Source organism: Phyllobates terribilis, unplaced genomic scaffold (assembly GCF_046119375.1).
Source record: "Phyllobates terribilis strain yellow unplaced genomic scaffold, ASM4611937v1 Scaffold_5__5_contigs__length_657084704, whole genome shotgun sequence".
In the NCBI taxonomy this organism is placed as follows: domain Eukaryota; kingdom Metazoa; phylum Chordata; class Amphibia; order Anura; family Dendrobatidae; genus Phyllobates; species Phyllobates terribilis.
In genome coordinates this window covers 171,964,673-171,986,035 of record NW_027362765.1, presented here as the reverse complement: position 1 = coordinate 171,986,035, position 21,363 = coordinate 171,964,673, and the positions used below count along the sequence as shown (strand labels likewise).

At 43.8% G+C, this 21,363-nt stretch overlaps 1 protein-coding gene across 1 annotated transcript in view; it reads right to left on the bottom strand.

The window, feature by feature from the left end:
* The window catches only part of FBXO47 (F-box protein 47), a 139,137-nt gene that overhangs the window by 16,599 nt on the left and 101,175 nt on the right, over window positions 1-21,363 (bottom strand). The window contains exons 6-8 of the mRNA XM_073681116.1: window positions 18,580-18,756; window positions 5,330-5,476; window positions 3,717-3,859 (exon numbers count right to left, since the gene is read on the bottom strand). Of these exons, the coding sequence (XP_073537217.1) occupies window positions 3,717-3,859; window positions 5,330-5,476; window positions 18,580-18,756 (467 nt within the window). The remainder of the gene's footprint in view (window positions 1-3,716; window positions 3,860-5,329; window positions 5,477-18,579; window positions 18,757-21,363) is intronic.

The following is a 21,363-nucleotide window of genomic DNA, read 5'->3' as shown; positions in this document are numbered from 1 at the left end:
GGATGTGCCCCTGATGTACCTAAACAGTGGAAACCCCCCACAAGTGACACCATTTTGGAAACTAGACCCCTCAGCGAACTTATCTAGATGTGTGGTGAGCACACTGAACCCCCAAGTCCTTTACAGAAGTTTATAACATGGAGCCGTGAAAATAAAAAAATCAAACTTTTTCCACAAAAATGATGTTTTAGCCCCAATTTTTTTATTTTCACATCGGTAAGAGGAGAAAATGGACCCCAAAAACTTTTGTGCAATTTCTCCTGAGTACGCCAATACCCCATATGTGGGGAAAATACAGTGATTGAGCGCACGGCAGAGTTCAGAAGGGAAGGAGCACTGTGTGACTTTTTGAACGCAAAATTGGCTGGAATCGAGAGCGGACGCCATGTCGCGTTTGGAGAGCCCCTGATGTGCCTAAATAGTGGAAACCCCCCACAACTGACCTCATTTTGGAAACTACACCCCTCAAGGATTTTATCAAGGGGTATAGTGAACATTTTGAACCCAGAGGTACGACACAGAATTTGATAACATTAGGTCATCATATTGAATAAGTTGTCATTAGTCTTGAGCGCAAGTGCTCGCTACTTGAGTTTGCATCGGATACTCAGGTATGCATCATGTATCGTGGGTGCTCGAGTGACATGCTCGAGTCCTCGCCCGCATGTTTCACGGTTATTAGACACCCAAAAAAAACATGCGTGGATCGCTCGTGCATGGCAGGCAATCCCCGCGAGTTTTTTTTGCCCGTGAAGCATATGGGGCGGAGACTCGAGCATGTCACTCGAGCACCCGCGATAATCAATGCATACCCGAGCACCTGATGCAAACTCAAGTAGCGAGCACTTGCGCTCAACACTAGTTGCCATAGCGTCATCTTTTCTTTTTTTTTTTACAACTCTAACCCTAACCCAACCCTAGTTCAACCCTAACCCAACCCTAACCCTAACCCCAACCCCAACCCTAACCCTAGCACAACCCTAACCCGAGAGTTTATTTTTACGCCGTTCCTCGTGCGGTATAAGTGATTAGACGACTTTATTCTTCGGTTCAGTGCAATTACAGTGATACCAGAATCATATCGGGTTTTTATGATTGACAGCTGTCACACACTAAAAGATGCATTTCTTTGTAAAATCTAGTTTTTGCATCTCCATATTTTGAGAGCTATACTTTTTCCATATTTTGGCCGACAGAGTCATGTGACGGATTTTTTTTTTGCGGGAAGAGTTGACGTTTTTATTGGTGCCATTTTCAGGCACGTGACATTTTTTGATCGCTTTCTATTCTGATTTTTGGGAGGCAGAATAAACAAAATACAACAATTCAGGAATTGTTTTTTTTTTTTTTTTAATTTTTTATTCTGTTCTGCGTGTGGTAAAATTGATAAGGTAGCTTTATTCTTCGGGTCAGTACGTTCACAGCGGTACAACATTTATATAGTTTTTCTATGTTTTGGCGCTTTTACATAATAAAAGCAATTTTATAGAAAAAAATTATTTTTTTGCATTGCTTTATTCTGAGAGCTATAACTTTTTTATTTTTCGGCTGATGGAGCAGTATGGTGGCTTGTTTTTTGCGGGACGAGATGACGTTTTCAGCGGTACCATTTTTTATTTATATTCGTCTTTTTGATCGCATGTTATTCCATTTTTTGTTTGGCAGTATGATGATAAAGCTTGTTTTTGAGCTTCGTTTTTTTTTTTTTATTTTTTTTTTACCGTGTTCACTGAAGGGGTTAACTAGTGGGACAATTTTATAAGTCAGGTCGTTCCGAACGTGGCGATACCAAATATGTGTACTTTTATTGTTTTTTTTTTCATAATAATATTTATTGATGGGTACATTATATATATATATATTTTTTTATATATATTTTAAAATTTTTTTTTTTCACTTTGACACTTTGACACTTTTTTTACTTTTATACTTTGTCCCACTATGGGACTCGCTATTTTTATTCTGATCGCCTACATAGCACAGGAATGGAGCACCATCCCTGTGCTATGCAGGCTGTCAGCGCTGCACAGGGAGAAGATAGTTTGGTCATGCACTGCGCATGACCAAAATATCTTCCTGCTGTCTGGTGACCCGGATGTTGTCATGACGACATTGGGTCGTCATGGCAACATCCGGGAAGCCGCGGCAGACAGCGCTGGAGGCCGGAAGAGGAGGTGAGTATTGCGATCACCTCCCCTTGCCACAGCAATGCTGCGATCGACTTCGATCGCAGCATTGCGGGGGTTAATGTGCCGGGAGTGGTGCGGGACCACTCCCAGCACATAGCACCGAGTGTCAGCTGTGACAATCAGCTGACACCCGGCGGCGATCGCGCCCGCACAGCCTGTGTGCGGGTGCGATCACAAAGACGTATTAATATGGGTCAGGCTCTTAAAGCCCAGGACGCAGACGCGTATTAATACGTCTTGGGCTTTAAAGGGGTTAACTGTCTTTTGAATTTTTGGGGTTATGTATCTAATTTGTATGTTTCATATTCTGGTTGGACACATGACCATACAATATGATTAAATTTATGTGTACTAATTCCAGCTAGCATACTTGCTGAACAGCGCGCCAAAACTCTCCTTCACTAAACCATAATACAGGACATGCTATGTGGAAATCTCTATGGAATAGTTCCATACATTTTTTTCAGACAGGGCATCATCATCTATTGTCTTGTTACTGTTGCACTAATACACTTAGATTCTCTTTAACAAACTATGTTTAGACAAATTAAGATAAAACAATCCATAAGTCCCTTCTACCCCATACAACTCTAACTCAAATTCAGTTCTATGGCCGTGACAGAAACAGCACAGCCAATTAGCTCTATTAAATTACTGGAGTGACTCTGAAGCCAAATGTAATCAACTCAAAGACACCCAAAACTTTTACATACTCCTCTCTTATTAAAACACCACTTCAGCGTTTTCTTTAATTTCACCGCTGGAGTGGTGCTTAAAATCCTGGTCCCCTGGCCCCTGTCTGATACTTACCTTCTGGCAGTGTTTCATGGAGGGATACGGAGGTCACTAATCAATGTAACTCTATGAGAGCCTCGTTCTGACTCTCATAGACTTGCATTGAGAGCTTGTAACGTAGCTTCTGACTTTCGGCCACTCAGAAGCTGCATTCACAAGATGGTGCCCTGGGACTGGACTGGCTCCGAAAAAACGATAAAGCACCACTCCAGCTTTTTTTTTTTTTAACAAAAATCTAATTCTTAAATGTTGGTTAGAACCGATCACCCCAGCTTTACAGAATGTACATCTGAGAAATGAAGAAATATTGTAGAACCCGTCGTCAATACTGCATGGTATATCTTAGAAGACCTTAAAAAAAACAACCTAGGCCAACTTCACATTAATATTTAACCACTGTGGACGTGATAACATGCAAAGAGGGCCAACTAGTCTTGAGAAACTAACACCCCTTCGACCACTCAAAGGCCTAATTAGCATAGGAAAAGCGGACCTTATAAATGCTTTTTTTAAACATGGATGTAAGTGAATAACTTTATAAAGGTCTGGTTAGGCAGGGAATTTAGTGATACATCTGGGAAGGCTGCTGGGTTGGAGGGCATGGGGAACGTGACAGGTTCCCTTAAAGATGTGGTGAGACCACGTATAGAGGGTTGCATCTTATTTTAATACCCCACTGCAACAAATATCTTTTGTAGCAGCTGTATCATGCTACTTATACTAAGCACTCACCAGAGCAAGAAAGACTACTATTCTGGCTAGATCTGCTGTCCGCCCATTTATTGCTTTGCTGGCCATGAAAGTAAAACAGATACTGTTTCCGCTTAGGATGAGAAGGCGGGCATTATTTTCTAGTAGCCATTCATGAGGAACCACTGCCGATGGAAAAATAAGTCATGTTAACAATAGAAGTAAAGCTTCATGTCTGCTGCCATAAGGTGTTCCAGTTTGCATGAAAATGGAGGCATACAAGGGTACAGTAAGGCCTTATATATTCCTATGGGATCTGTATTATGGCTCCATGCACACGGTAAGGTTTTAATACTAGAGACATGCTAGGACCGTCCCAATTGGGTACACCTTGTTGTGGTGGGATGGCTTTTATGCTTTTTTGATCAAAATAGCATTAACTATGTACCCTATGTAATTTACATGTACTATTTACTTATTATAGGGTATATGCTCAATTTCTTTTTTGTTGTTTTTTTTTTCTACATGTACTTGCCTGATTCATTATTTGCGACAAGGTACTTCAGTTCCCCTGCACAAGTCTTGTGACATTTTGTGAAATATGCAATGCTTTAGTGCAAAACCTCACACATTTTACAAAATGTCACAAGAATTGTGCAAAAAATCAGTTAAAGACAAAAAAGAAAGACTTTTTTTTTTACTTTGCACAAAATTCACTAATTGTTATCGCCATTTAGAAGAATTAAATAAAAAAACAGCAATTAAGAACAAGACCGAATAGAAAAGTGACTTTAAAAATAACAAATGATGAATTGTGGCCTATATGTAAGTTCTGTTTTACAGTAAAACAGCATAACTTTAGAAAAGTTATTTTTTTCTCTATGAAGCCCATATTAATATGAATACTTGTTATAAAGATTACCCAGTTTATTTTATAATGATATTAATATCATGGTATAATGAGTATACTTTATATTGTCAGGATTTATGATTGCCAAAACATTAAAGATAGTAAGTATACTGACACTCAAAGATCCTAATTGTCAGATCTGACTGCTATTGAGAAAATATAGAGCAGCAGAGGTGACCTAGCCCCATACAAGCAATGCAAGAAATTAATAAAACTGATACGGTTCCGTCTTCGGTCTCTGGGATCATTGTAAAATATGCTGTAATCCTTTATTGATCATATTCTGATATTTTAACATAGAAATATAATGCAGCCCTATTATAAAATTTGACAAGTAGCTCCATATTATTAGGGGCTATTTACATTTATAATTTTGGCATTCTCCAAGCCAAAAAAAAATCAAAACCATATACCACGTTTACTACAATTCTAGAAAATACCCTTTTTAGGGTTTGTAGACTTTTTAGACATGCTTGCTTAGTTGGTGCAAATATTGTAGTGTGAACAATGCACTGTCCACTGTAGTGGAAGAGACTAGTTCACGCTGCCGTTATAATATGTGTACATCAGCTGTACCATCCAGATGTGACACAGAACATCACCACTAACCTCACTCAGCTTCCAGCAGAGAATTAAGCAGCATGCATCATACAACAGTACACATGCTACTTTGCCTAAATTTGGGATAGCAGTGGATGACCCACAGACATCACCTAATTGAGTGAACATGTGTATATTACTTTACCTGATAGTTCGTCCACCAGACTGATGACATCATCAGCGGTCCACTCTTTAGACTCTGTGTCATAGAGCAGTTTAATGGCATCAGCTAGACCCTTAAGACTGTTCTCATCTGCCAGCCCTTCTGTCATCTTTAGCCATGATATATACCCTAAAGACATATATGGAGCATATTAAATATTAAAGCAGTGACCAGATGTCTCAAAAACATGTATATACTGTTTCTTAGGTGAAGTAGAGATGTTACTTTTGCGAAGTACTTTCTAACCACCTCTAGGTGGTGATAAGAGCATTGCTAAGTATGAACTGTAGTTTATAATCACCAACGTCGTAATAGTCAATGTCAGCCTCATAAGAGCAAGTCATATGTCTCACATATTTTTACAGGTATGGACATATGTAGCAGTATTTGGCTTTGTTTGCAGGTAAAAATCAGATTTACCTTCAAACATACTGCTATTGCCAGTGAATTTTAATAGCTGAGGTCTGTATTTTTTTCGGCTGCTACTCATAATAGTACCGCTTTCACTTTCTGACACAAAAAAGCATTTTAACTCTCCAAATCACCAACATTTAGAAGGATACATTTTCTTTCTAGCACAACAAAACATTTTTGGCCTATAAGAATAACAAAAGAAGATGTTGAAAAAATTAAAATAAAAATTAAGTTTGCAAACCCATCCAGGGGCCATATGGAGAGACATCACTAGTCTGGTGCAGCCCCGGCCATCTTCTTCCTTCTCTAATCCATGTGATTGACAGGTCACTACCTATAGTGGCATGTAAAAGTTATAGTGAACAGTTAAGCAAGTTGAAGATGAAATGATTGAAGATGAAATGATCTCTAAAAGGCCTAAAGTTAAAGAGGACACATTTCCTTTGCATTTCAGGCAAAAAATCTATATATATTTTTCATCTTTTACATTTAAAAATTAAAAAAAGGAAAATGGGCCGATGCAAAAGTCTGGGCACCCTGCATGGTTAGTACCTAGTAGCACCCCCTTTTGAAAGTATCACAGCTTGTAAACGCTTTTTGTAGCCAGACAAGAGTATTTCAAATCTTGAGGGATTTTCATCCATTCTTCCTTGGAAAATTCTTCCAGTTCTGTGAGATTCCTGGGTCGTTTTGCATGCACTGCTATTTTGAGGTCTAGCCACAGATTTTCAATGAAGTTCAGTTCAGGGGACTGTGAGGGCCATTGTAAAACCTTCAGCTTGCGCCTTTTGAGATAGTCTATTGTGGATTTTGATGTGTGTTTAGGATCTTTATCCATTTGTAGAAGCCATCCTCTTTTTCAACATCAGTTTTTTTACAGATAGTTTTATGCTTGCATCAAGAATTTGTTGAAATGTCATTGAATCCATTCTTCCCTCTACCAGTGAAATGTTCCCCGTGCTATTGGCTGCAACACAACCCCAAAGCATGATTGATCCACCCCATAATTAATGGTTGGCGAGTAGTGTTGAGCATTCCGATACTGAAATATCGGGTATCGGCCGATATTCGCGGTATCGGAATTCCGATACTTAATTCCGATACTTTTGCAATATCGTATACCGGAATCGGAAGTTCCCATAATGCAATGAGCCATTTTCATTTTATTCAGCCAATGAGGATCCTAAGAAGTGTGGGCACATCCTGTTAGGCATGTAGGCATCTTAACTAATGGCATGGCTGTGATTGGCTGCTGAAATGATGTCATGATGCACTATAAAAGCCGCCGCCGCCATTTTGAGCTCACTCTGCTGTGAATTCAGTTAGGGATAGGACGCTGTTGTTCTGAGGGACAGTTTTAGCTACCTATTTGGTCTATTCTGCTTTACCCAAGCTACTTTATAAATCGCTGTGCCTTGCAGTGCTAGTGCACAGTTTTCTGCTGTTCACCGCTTTCTGCAAGGTCTCTGTGTGTGAGTGCAGCTCACCCTGTAGTGTGTGCTTCAACCACGTCTGGTTGTAGTGCACTCAGTGTGTGTCACTGCCTCATACATTGTCCTTTTTTGCCAATTCATAATTTTTCCTGATATCTCCTATTAGTGTGGTGGTTCCATCCGTATTCAGCTAAATTGGTTCCAAACACACTATATAGGAGTAGATAGAGAAATTTTTTTGGTCTTGCAGCGCTAGTGCACAGTGCTCTGCATCTGTACTGTTCACCGCTGTCTGCAAGGTCTGGTGTGTGAGTGCAGCTCACCCTGTAGTGTGTGCTTCAACCACATCTGGTTGTAGTGCACTCAGTGTGTGTCACTGCCTCATACATTGTCCTTTTTTGCCAATTCATAATTTTTCCTGATATCTCTTATTAGTGTGGTGGTTCCATCCGTATTCAGCTAAATTGGTTCCAAACACACTATATAGGAGTAGTTAGAGGAGCCTTTCTGCAGCATTGGGCCCTGCAGCCCCAGCCAGATTAGTATTAGCCTATTTTTTGCAGCCTCATCTATTGCATTGTAGGTTACCTTCCTACATTGTAATAGCTACAAAAAGTTTGTGATACTATCGTTATTACATCTTTAGGCACATCCAGTGTCTTTTTGTGACAAAAAAAACCTAAATAAAGTTCACCAAACACTCCACTTTACAGTTGTGTAGGCCTTAGTACTTTTCTGCCTATCTTTATCAGTCTACCAAGATGAAGAAGGCAGGGAGTAAGGCATGTGGTCGTGGGCGTGGGCGTGGAGTTTCTGCAGGGAGAGGACGTGAGGATTCTGTGCCTGCAGGGAGAGGACGTGGGGATTCTGTGCCTGCTGCGGGCACCAGTGACTCAGCATCCCCCAGTTTTACCAGGGAACAGTCCTTTATGCGCAGCTTTGTAGGAGCCGTACCCCACTGCTGCGCGAGGACCAAATTGAAGCCGTTGTCGGATGGATGGCAGCTAACGCATCGACTTCAATTAGTTCCAGATCCTCTCAGGTCCTGAGCACTGAAGAGCACCCATCTGTCTCTTCACCACCTGCCAAATTGCCCAGGCAGTCAGAGAGCCCTGGACAGGAGCCATCTCTACTTCTGTTCTCTGAATCTCTTGGCTTGGAAAGAGGGGGCCAGCCAAGCAGAATTCGAGAATTTGAAGAAGAGGTAGTATGCAGTGATGCGCAACCGTTTTGTCTCTCTGAATCTGAAGAGGCGGGTGGGCCAGTGCCTATGGTCAGCAGCACACCTCAGTACGCATCTGATGATGAGACTCAGGTGCCACTTTCTGGTGCGTACTGTGCTGTCGAGACTACCCAGGAGAAGCAGTTGTTTGAAGAGGGTGGTGTAGATGATGAGGTCCTTGACCCATCATGGCGTGAGGGACAGGAAGGTGGTGGGAGCAGCTCTGAGGAAGAGATTCCCCGAACGGCCCAAAAAGGAGGGAGAGGGAGGGGGCAGACTTGGTTGCCTGTAGCCTCCACTTCGGCACCCATTAGGAGCATTGCTCTTCCAAAATCCAAAGCGGGCGCTCCCAAGACTTGCAGTGCCTGGTCCTTTTTTGACACAGTTGCAGATGACATTTGCTTTGTCAAATGCAAGCTGTGTAATCAGAAGGTGAAAAGAGGGAAAAGTGTCAGCAACCTCAATACCACAAATATGTGGAAACATGTGCGGACCAAGCACGTGGTGGAGTTACAAAAACACACTGAAGACCTAGGCCAACCTACAGCGCCACCTACCACCTCTTCAGCTCGTGTTGCAGCCTCTTCCTCCAGCTCACACACAGCTGGTTCGGCTTCCTCACAGGATCGCCATGGAAGAATCTCTGGCACTGTTGTACAGAGACACAGTGTAATTCCACCCACAGCACCACTTTCCCAGTCATCCTCACACTCCCAGGCCAGTCTACAGCCATCGTTAGCACAGGCATGGGAGAAAAGACGCCCATACTCGGCAAACCACCCCCGAGCACAGGCTCTGAATGCTGGCATTGCTAAACTACTGGCCCTTGAAATGCTATCATTCAGGCTGGTGGAGACTGACACATTCCGTAACTTTATGGCATTGGCAGTCCCACAATACAACGTGCCCAGCCGCTTTTATTTCAGCAGGCAAGCCGTCCCTGCCCTGCAACATCATGTGGAGGGAAAAATTAAACATGCGCTACAAAACGCCGTCAGTAGCAAGGTCCACCTGACCACCGATGCGTGGACCAGTAAGCATGGACAGGGACGATACCTTTCCCTCACTGCCCATTGGGTAAATGTTGTGGAGCCGGGTACAAATCTTGAGAGTGGCGCTGTACGTGTTCTGCCAACTCCAAGGATTGCAGGAATCCAGTCTGTACACATTGACTCCTCCTCATACTCCAGTTCCTCTGAATCAGCGCTGCAGGAGCCGTCACGGTCTACCTCCACATCGACCCGTGAACGGTTACCTGTTATGGTGACCAATATGAGCACAGCCGTGGCCAAACGTCAACAGGCCGTATTAAAATTAATTTCTTTGGGGAATCGAAGCCACACAGCGCAGGAGCTCTGGAATGCCATCAAGCAGCAGAGCGACGTGTGGTTTGTGCCAGCGAATCTCCAGCCAGGCATGGTAGTGTGTGACAATGGCCGAAATCTGGTGGCAGCTCTGGGCCTAGGCAACCTCACTCACATCCCATGTCTGGCACATGTGCTCAACTTGGTCGTGCAGAGTTTTTTGAGGGACTATCCGGATCTTGATGCACTGCTTCACAAGGTCCGCATAGAGTGCGCTCACTTGCGGCGTTCCAGCAATGCAAGATCACGCATTGCAGCTCTGCAGCGCCGATTACGTCTTCCGGAACATCGCATCATATGTGACCTACCCACCAGGTGGAATTCAACGTTACATATGTTGGAGAGGTTGTGTGAGCAGCAGGCAGCAGTAATGGAGTACCAGCTGCAGCAGGCACAAACAAGTCGCAGTGCGCGCCGTTCACACTTCACCACCACTGAGTGGGCCTCTATGAAGGACATTTGCCACGTTTTGCGTGCCTTCGATTATTCCACGCGGATGGCGAGTGCAGATGATGCACTAGTCAGCATGACTATCCCCCTTATCTGCCTGCTTGAAAAAACACTGCAAGCACTAAGGGACGAGGTTTTGGAAGAGGTGGAGGATGAGGAGTCACAAATGTCATCTGCTTCTCTACAGTCTGCGCAACGTGGTTCCTCACAAAGGCCTAGGCAGGGGACACTTTGTGAGGAGGATGAGGTGGAGTCAATGGATGAGGAAGACATCTGTCCAGAGGAGGGAGGTACACAATGCTCTAGTAGTCAGTATCTAGAGCGAGGGTGGGGTGATGCAGAGCAGGCAGAGATCACGCCTCAAGCAGCGGACAGCGTTTCTTGGCCAGTTGGCAGTCTGCAGCACATGGTTGATTTCATGCTGCAGTGCCTGAGAAACGACCGCCGCATCGCCCACATTCTCAACAAGGCTGATTATTGGGTGTCCACCCTCCTAGATCCTCGCTACCAGGACAACTTACAAAGCCTCATAACACCGTTGAACCGGGAGTGTAAAATGCGGGAGTATCAAGACGCACTGGTGCATTCCATCATGTTCTCCATTCCAACCGAGAGCAGTGCTGCTAGTGCTTTACAAAGCAGCTCAGTGCGTCGAGGCAGTGGAGGAAGCTCTGCACAAAGAGGGAGCAGAAGCAGCGCCTCAGCACAAGGCAAGACCAGTATGGCCGAAATGTGGCAAAGTTTTGTGTCCCCGCCGCCACAAATGTCTACACCATCACAGACGGCTCCAGTCAGCAGGAGGCAACGTTTCCGTCAGATGGTGACAGACTACATGTCTTGCCCTCTTAGTGTACTCCCAGACAGCTCTTCTCCCTTCAAGTTTTGGGTCTGTAAGCTGGATACATGGCCAGAGCTTAGTCAGTATGCATTGGAGGTGCTAGCTTGCCCTGCTGCTAGTGTATTATCGGAACGCGTCTTTAGTGCCGCAGGTGGTGTACTAACAGACCGTCGCATGTGACTATCCTCCGATAACGTTGACCGGCTTACTTTCCTCAAAATGAACAAGGCCTGGATCTCTCATGAATTTGCCAGTCCTCTTCCAGAATAAATAATTGGTTGGCAACAGTATCCAGGTCTCCTGTTCTGTTCATGTTTCTACCACCTGAACTGTAATCCCTGAGCTCCAACACCGCCAGTTGGCGCTCGGAAGTGCCGTCTGCACAGTCAACACTTGCTGCCGTGTTATTGGGGTTCAGTAACGTCAGCTGTTCCCCTGCTGTGCGGACGGCAATTTCTCCTGCTCTGTCCACATTCTCACTACTACAGATTTTAAAGTTGCTCCAATTACACCTCTGGCTCCTCTGTTTTCAGTATTATCCCTGAGCTCCAACACCGCCAGTTGGCGCTCGGAAGTGCCGTCTGTACAGTCAACACCTGCTCCAGTGTTATTGGGGTTCAGTAAAGTCAGCTGATCCCCAGCTGTGTGTCCGGCAAATTCTCCTGCTTTGTCCACATCCACTGTACTACGGATTTAAAACCTCCTCCAAATACACCTCTGGCTCCTCCGTTTTTAGTATTTACCCTGGGCTCCAATACCGCTAGTTGCTGCTCAGAAGTGCCGTCTGCACAGTCAACGCTTGCTCCAGTGTTATTGGGGTTCAGTAACGTCAGCTGATCCCCAGCTGTGTGTCCGGCAAATTCTCCTGCTTTGTCCACATCCACTGTACTACGGATTTAAAACCTCCTCCAAATACACCTCTGGCTCCTCCGTTTTTAGTATTTACCCTGGGCTCCAATACCGCTAGTTGCTGCTCAGAAGTGCCGTCTGCACAGTCAACGCTTGCTCCAGTGTTATTGGGGTTCAGTAACGTCAGCTGATCCCCAGCTGTGTGTCCGGCAAATTCTCCTGCTCTGTCCACATTCTCACTACTACAGATTTTAAAGTTGCTCCAATTACACCTCTGGCTCCTCTGTTTTCAGTATTATCCCTGAGCTCCAACACCGCCAGTTGGCGCTCGGAAGTGCCGTCTGCACAGTCAACACTTGCTGCCGTGTTATTGGGGTTCAGTAACGTCAGCTGTTCCCCTGCTGTGCGGACGGCAATTTCTCCTGCTCTGTCCACATTCTCACTACTACAGATTTTAAAGTTGCTCCAATTACACCTCTGGCTCCTCTGTTTTCAGTATTATCCCTGAGCTCCAACACCGCGAGTTGGCGCTCGGAAGTGCCGTCTGCACAGTCAACACTTGCTCCAGTGTTATTGGGGTTCAGTAAAGTCAGCTGATCCCCAGCTGTGTGTCCGGCAAATTCTCCTGCTTTGTCCACATCCACTGTACTACGGATTTAAAACCTCCTCCAAATACACCTCTGGCTCCTCCGTTTTTAGTATTTACCCTGGGCTCCAATACCGCTAGTTGCTGCTCAGAAGTGCCGTCTGCACAGTCAACGCTTGCTCCAGTGTTATTGGGGTTCAGTAACGTCATCTGATCCCCAGCTGTGTGTCCGGCAAATTCTCCTGCTTTGTCCACATCCACTGTACTACGGATTTAAAACCTCCTCCAAATACACCTCTGGCTCCTCCGTTTTTAGTATTTACCCTGGGCTCCAATACCGCTAGTTGCTGCTCAGAAGTGCCGTCTGCACAGTCAACGCTTGCTCCAGTGTTATTGGGGTTCAGTAACGTCAGCTGATCCCCAGCTGTGTGTCCGGCAAATTCTCCTGCTTTGTCCACATCCACTGTACTACGGATTTAAAACCTCCTCCAAATACACCTCTGGCTCCTCCGTTTTTAGTATTTACCCTGGGCTCCAATACCGCTAGTTGCTGCTCAGAAGTGCCGTCTGCACAGTCAACGCTTGCTCCAGTGTTATTGGGGTTCAGTAACGTCAGCTGATCCCCAGCTGTGTGTCCGGCAAATTCTCCTGCTTTGTCCACATCCACTGTACTACGGATTTAAAACTTGCTCCAATTACACCTCTGGCTCCACTCTGTTTTTAGTATTTACCCTGGGTTCCAGCACCGCCAGCTGGTTCTTGGTAGTTCCATTTGCTCTTGTACCTTCTACTACCCATCCGGGTTCCAGTACCGTCAGCTGGTTCTCGGCAGTGACTTTGGCACGGGTACTCCCTCCTGCCCAGCCTGGTTCCAGCACGCCAGCTGTTTCCGGGTAGTGTCAACGTCACTTTGCCTCCAATGCGTTGTCCTGTCGTGTTGCGGTCGGGTTAGCCGACTCTATGGTGCCTGCAGTTTAGGTGACTCCTATGTGGGCTGCGGGATCTGGCAATGAAGGCTGGTTCCATAGTGCCAATAGGACAAGCACCCCCTGTAGGACTGTGGGTTTTGGTAACTGCGGCCGGCTCGCGGCCTTGAACTTTTTTTTACATGGGTACCTTCTGCTACCCATCCGGGTTCCAGTACCGTCAGCTGGTTCTCGGCAGTGCCTTTGGTTTAGGTGCCTCCTTCTCGGTATCCAAGTTCCACCAACGTCTGCTGGTCCTTGGCAGTGCTTTCTGGCACAGGTACCTCCTGCTTAGTAACCGAGTTCCAGTACCGTCAGCTGGTCTTTGGCAGTTCCATTGGCTCTTGTAACTTTGGCTACCCATCCGGGTTCCAGTACCGTCAGCTGGTCCTCGGTAGTTCCATTTGCTCTTGTACCTTCTACTACCCATCCGGGTTCCAGTACCGTCAGCTGGTTCTCGGCAGTGACTTTGGCACGGGTACTCCCTCCTGCCCAGCCTGGTTCCAGCACGCCAGCTGTTTCCGGGTAGTGTCAACGTCACTTTGCCTCCAATGCGTTGTCCTGTCGTGTTGCGGTCGGGTTAGCCGACTCTATGGTGCCTGCAGTTTAGGTGACTCCTATGTGGGCTGCGGGATCTGGCAATGAAGGCTGGTTCCATAGTGCCAATAGGACAAGCACCCCCTGTAGAACTGTGGGTTTTGGTAACTGCGGCCGGCTCGCGGCCTTGAACTTTTTTTTACATGGGTACCTTCTGCTACCCATCCGGGTTCCAGTACCGTCAGCTGGTTCTCGGCAGTGCCTTTGGATTAGGTGCCTCCTTCTCGGTATCCAAGTTCCACCAACGTCTGCTGGTCCTTGGCAGTGCTTTCTGGCACAGGTACCTCCTGCTTAGTAACCGAGTTCCAGTACCGTCAGCTGGTCTTTGGCAGTTCCATTGGCTCTTGTAACTTTGGCTACCCATCCGGGTTCCAGTACCGTCAGCTGGTCCTCGGTAGTTCCATTTGCTCTTGTACCTTCTACTACCCATCCGGGTTCCAGTACCGTCAGCTGGTTCTCGGCAGTGACTTTGGCACGGGTACTCCCTCCTGCCCAGCCTGGTTCCAGCACGCCAGCTGTTTCCGGGTAGTGTCAACGTCACTTTGCCTCCAATGCGTTGTCCTGTCGTGTTGCGGTCGGGTTAGCCGACTCTATGGTGCCTGCAGTTTAGGTGACTCCTATGTGGGCTGCGGGATCTGGCAATGAAGGCTGGTTCCATAGTGCCAATAGGACAAGCACCCCCTGTAGAACTGTGGGTTTTGGTAACTGCGGCCGGCTCGCGGCCTTGAACTTTTTTTTACATGGGTACCTTCTGCTACCCATCCGGGTTCCAGTACCGTCAGCTGGTTCTCGGCAGTGCCTTTGGATTAGGTGCCTCCTTCTCGGTATCCAAGTTCCACCAACGTCTGCTGGTCCTTGGTAGTGCTTTCTGGCACAGGTACCTCCTGCTTAGTAACCGAGTTCCAGTACCGTCAGCTGGTCTTCGGCAGTTCCATTGGCTCTTGTACCTTCTGCTACCCATCCGGGTTCCAGTACCGTCAGCTGGTCCTCGGTAGTTCCTCAGCTTTCTTGTACCTTCTGCTACATTTCCAAGTTCAAGCTTTTTGAAATGGTTCTTGGTAATCACTCTAGATCTCCCTGACGAGGACCCTGAAGACGAGGACCCTGGAGACCAACCCTAAGAAGACGAGGACCCCGAAGACGACGACCCTGAAGACGAGGACCCTGAAGACCACCCCGAAGAAGACGAGGACCCTGAAGACCACCCCGAAGAAGACGAGGACCCTGAAGACCACCCCGAAGAAGACGAGGACCCCCGAAGACGACGACCCTGAAGACCACCCCGAAGAAGACCAAGAAGATGACCCTGAAGAAGTTGACCAAGAGGACAAAGAAGAGAAGACAAGCACCAAGATACAGAAGAACAAGAGACAGAAAACCAAGAAGCAGAAATACAAGAAGCTGCAGAACAAAAAGCGGAAGAACATTAAGCATAAGACTAAAAATCAGAGCAAAAGATAATATCTAAATTATAAGCAGAAGATGACTAAGCAGTGTATGGGGGTGAATCCGTTCCTCCTCGTGGTGCCCCTGGAAAAGACCTGCTGCTGCAGGCCAAACTGAACGCGGACAAATCCTGTTGTAAATCTTTTGTGACGGGCAGAACGAAAGGTGTAATGTCCAACCTTTTATAGATAACAACTACAGGAATGCCTGCCACAAATAAGAATATGATGAAGAAGAAGAAGACGAAGAAGATGAAGAAGTAGAATATGAAGAATGTAAAAAAAAAAGAATAATACGAAGAAGGTGAAGAAGAAGAAGATGAAGAAGGTGAAGAAGAAGTGGATGAAAAAGATGCTGAAGATGATGAAGGAGAAAGTGTGGGAGAAGTAAAAAAGAAGGTGAAGAGCATGGAAGTAGTGAAACATAAATATCTGACAAAATATAAAAATACTTAACATAGTCAATATTTCCATAACTCAGAACGTCTTAAAAAAAAAAATTAATTCCTGCTATTCCATTTGATTGGGCTAAACCTCTATGCCTTTATTGTCTCCCCCACCTCCCCCAATACATTCTACATTATTCTTAGTTGTTTTCCTTCATGTAGAATTAACCTACAAGGAAAGAAAGGGTTTATTTTCATTCCGATATTTCTGTCCCATTGACTTGCATTGGTTTCCGGTATTGGAATCGGCGATATCCGATACTTTTTCGGTATCGGTCCGATCCAATCCGATCCGATATTTCCCGATATCGGAAGGTATCGCTCAACACTATTGGCGAGATGTTCTTTTCCTGAAATTCTGTGGTCTTTTTTCTACACATATACCTTTTGATCATTGTGGTTAAAGAGTTCTATTTTAACCTCATCGGTCCACAGGACTTGTTTCCAAAATGCATCAGGCTTGTTTAGATGTTGTTTTGCAAAATTCTAACGCTGAATTTTATGGTGAGGACGGAGGAGAGTTTTTCTTCTGATAACTCTTCCTTGAATGTCATATTTGTGCAGGTGTCTCTGAACAGTAGAACAATGTACCACAACTCCAGAGTCTGCTAAATCTTTCTGAAGGTCTTTTGAAGTCAAGCGGGGTTCTGATTTGCATCTCTAGCAAACCCACAAGCAGCTCTCGCTGAAATTTTGTTTGGTCTTCCAGTCCTTATCTTGACCTCTGCTGTTCCTGTTAACTGCCATTTCTTAATTACATTTCAAACTGAGGAAAGGGCAACTTGAAAACGCTTTGCTATCTTCTTATAGCATCATTTTCATTTTCAGAGTGCTAGGCAGCTGCTTAGAAGAACACATGGCTGCTGTTTTTTTGCCACAAGGTTAGAGAAGGCTGGGTTTTTATAAATTCAACCTAGGCAATGGCCCTAAATCAAATGGTACTTCATTCTACATATTAACCTACAAAGATCCAGAAGTTAAAGCCACAATAATATGTAACAATCTTTATTTTATCAATCTAAAAATACTATGTTTTTAGAATTTTTAGATTGATAAAATAAAGATTGTTACATATTATTGTGGCTTTAACTTCTGGATCTTTGTAGGTTAATATGGATTTTTATAAAGCTGAGAAATTTGCATCACCTGGCATTTCCTAATGATGATAGTGAACAAGCCATAACCCTAACAGGTTAATTAAGGTCTGAAACCTCGGTCAAAATTATCTGAGCACACAAATCTCCAAGGATGCCCAAACTTTTGCATTGGCCATTTCCCTTTTTTAAATTTTTATAATGAAAAAAATGACAATATATATATATTTTGTTTTGCCAAAAATACAAAGGAAATGTATCATATTTAACTTTAGGTCTTTTAAAGATCATTTCATCTTCAACTTGCTTAACTGTTCATAATAACAGGAATTTTGACCAGGGGTGCCCAAACTTTTACATGCCACTGTATGTACACACAGGGATAAAACTGTCAATCAACTGGATCAGGGCAGGGAGAAGGGGGCCAGTACCACACAGGACCAGTCACGTCTCTTCCTATGGTCCCCTGCTGTTCAAACTATGTTTTCTCTGAAACAAAGGCATGCCACACACACACAAACACACAATCTATTTTTTTAATTTATAAATATTTTTTATAACATTTTTCATAGCAGTTTTAATCACCATTTTATTTTGTCGCATCTAAATTTTTTTTAAGATTATAGAGTTACCTATTGGAAAAATATTAGTAAATTGCAGTAGAGCTTAAATATATCGCAGTAGCTGTTGTATAAAATTGCTTGTTTGTAAAAATAAGCAATTTATTTGTTATTAAAAATCCTCTCCATTCTCAAGAATGGAGGGATTTTTAATTTTGTTTACAGCTTGTTGCCTAGGTTACTGGCCAATTTTGCAGTCTATTATTGGCGGCCAGTCTCCTAGGCACATTGCGCAGCACTTGCACAGTCTCTGCTATAGAGTCTGCAAGCACTGCTCTGAGGCTGGCTGGATCACTGGAGGGCACTGTTAGTTCCAGATCCCAACCAGCTTCAAAGCCTCTGTGCTCCTCCCATGCTCAGTCTACACAATCGGATGGCGCACACAATTCATAGTAATGTAGGTTGAATAAAGACCTAGCTCCATCAAGTTCAACCTTCCTCCCCCAATTCAGGCTAGCGACGCTATAATTCTGCTGGTCCGAGCTATCAATCAAACAAGGGTTTACCATCCATGGACAAGCAGGAAGTCAACAGGCAAGGAAGCAGTGCACTCATGATTGCAAACTTGGGACAACCCCTTTAAAGGAAGCAATTTGGAAATAAGTTTGGTTGGGTAATATTAGTATCAAATGGATATTATATTAGTTTACAGGGATTCATATCCAGAAGCCAAACATATCAATGACTATTTAATTAGTTGTGATATATCCATAACTAGTAATATCTGTAACAAGCAGGGATGATGTAAATTGTAACTGAGTTAATTAAGCTTATGCTACCCTCTTGCTCCAGAATTGGGAGGATACAAGCATGTTCACTCATGTAACACACTCTACAACATTTAAAAGAAAACTAAATAATATAAACTTGGTATACAAGTAACTAGTACATATCGAAGCAATTTCTTACCATCTAGAGTAGAGACTGGCCCAAAAAGAATGTAAAGTAGGCGAGCCTGGTTAACCAGTGGCCATGGCTTTAGTAGTCTTGTAAGCCAAAAAGCAGAGTCAGTGCGGTGGGTCCAATGGTCCAGAAGTACATGACGACAAAAAAGACGCACACGAAGTTCCAATTTATATGATGACCCTGAAATTGTTACAAGTCCATTTAAAGTAATGTGGATGGTAAAGAAAATTTTTCTGTAGCAATTTTATTTATTACAAAAGCCTCTATATTAAAAAAAATAATGCCATGACTACCATATTTTAGCGTCAGTACCAATTTGGATTTAGTCTGGATAACACCATGACTTTATTACCCCTTTGTGTGAAAGAAGGGGGGATGAATTAACCAACTTCTGGGAGACCGAATCTAAACATATATACAGTAATTAGCAATATTTGTGCAATATTGTGCAAGTAATTGCGCAATATTTGTGCAATATTGTGCAAGTAATTGCTACTTTTCCATAGGATAATCATATTTGACACGTTATAATTTACTGCAACAGAATCAGACTGATATACAGATGTACTTTTCTGCAAGAGCTGTGTGATGCAATACCATCAGGGAGGTATCTGATTGGCTCCAAACTTATTCAGCAGCAGAGCAACGACCCCAAACATACGGGTAATGTCATTAAGAACTACTTTCAGCATAAAGAAGAACAAGAAGTGACGATATGGTTCATATAGAGCCCTGATCTCAACATCATCGAGACTCTTTGGAATAACATGAAGATACAGATGAATTTCTGCAAGTTTACATCCACAGAAGATCTGTGGTTAGTTCACCAAGATATCTGGAACAACCTACATGCTGAGTTCCTTCAAAAACTGTCTACAAGTATACCTAGAAGAATTGATGCTTTATGTGACTACAGACCTAGGAATCCTCACAGCATGCACATCGCACGCTGTCAAGATTCTCTGGTGCCAGGAATGAAAGCTGGCAGTTATGTGACTAAAAGTATGTGATTTCCATACATGCGGTCATGTGCTGCACCTGCACTGAGCAAGGCCGCACAAGTCTAGTCAGAATGTGTCAGGAAGTATGCAAATCACATACTTGCGGTTGTGGTTGCTTGACCGCCCGCTTTTACCACTGAGACTGGAGAATCCTGGCAGCGTGTGATGCACGCTATGAGGTTTCAGAAGTTTGCAGCCACATAGAGTGACTGCAGGCTTTAATACCAAACTTGGACAACCCCTTTAATGCTATCTTGAAGGCAAAGGTGTTCACACCAAAAATTGATTTGATGTAGATTTCTCTTTTGTTAATTTACTTTGCATTTTGTTAATTGATAAAAATAAACTATTAACACTTCTATTTTTGTAAGCATTCTTACTCAGCATTTTTTCCCCACACCCACCTAAAACTTTTGCTCAGTACAGTATAACCAAGCTTTTTCACAAACAGTTTATTTCAGGAGATATTTTACTTTGTACTTAAAAGGCTTGTTCACTACACAGACAACCTGTTTTCAAATACCATATTCCCCCATGTAAAACAATAACAGCTTAAACTCACTTCTGATGCCGGCGCCATTTCAGCGACTTAGGCGTTTGGTCTGCCGGGATGTTGTTATATCTTGTGCGCCATGCAGCCAATCAGCGACCATTAATATTCTGCTTCACTCTCACTTTCTTCAGACAAAACTGACATCTGGAAGAAGTAACAACAACTGCTGCTCTCCGACTTCCTATGGATGTCAGTTACATCCGAAGAAAGTGAGAGTGAAGTGGTCAATTAGTGGTCGCTGATTGGCTGCAGGGCTCATGTGTCATAAGAAAGTCACGCAAGCCCTGGCACTGACATCGATGAAACAGCGCCATCACCGGAGGTGAATACAGGATGTTATTATTTTACGTGGGTGAATATGATGATTGTGAAGTGGTGGTCCGAGCAGAGTACCCCTTTAATTTTCCGGGGTGCCAATAATGGTCACCACAATTGTAATTAATGGCTAAAAGTAACATAGAGAATAGAAGAATATAGTGCCATCTATTGGATAACTTTGTGCATTTTATAGCACAATAATTACCTTAGTAGCAGATAAATTCTCCACTTCATACAGCAGGGACTGACATGTGAATACATCAAACTAATTATACTATAGGGAAATAGGGAGCATGATGTTTTGTAAAAACTACATCTCTTTATTATTATTACATATTTGTAAAACTGCAATAAAAAAAAAATATAATCACAACACTGTTCACACCATGGCCCTGATTTATCAAAGCTTTTACGCAAAAAAAAAAGTAGTGTTAAAACTTTGAAAAATCACTAAATTTTGGCACAACTCAGAGCTGCGCTTAAATATTGCAGCTTTTGACGTTTTCACAACAGTTTCTTTCAGCTCCACCAAAATAGGCAGAGCTGGAGCAGGACTGGGAAGCGGTGATGACAATGTGCCACACCTCTTCATAAATCAGGAGCATTTGACTTCACCATGACCCCCTCATCAAGACCAGCGAGAAAATTACCGGACAGGATGAATCAGGGCCAATATCTATTAGATAATAACATTAATGAAAATATGATTATGCAAATTTTAATTTTGCTGTCTGTAAATGTTTTTCTTATGTTACATGAGCCAATCAGCCAACATTAATGGGAAGCTTCACTCCCACTTCCTTCACATGTAATTGACATTCAGAGAAAGTCAGAAAGCAGCAGCGGCTCTTCTTCCAGATGTCAATTTTGTACAAAGAGAGAGTGAAGCGGCACATTAGTTGTCACTGCAGGGCT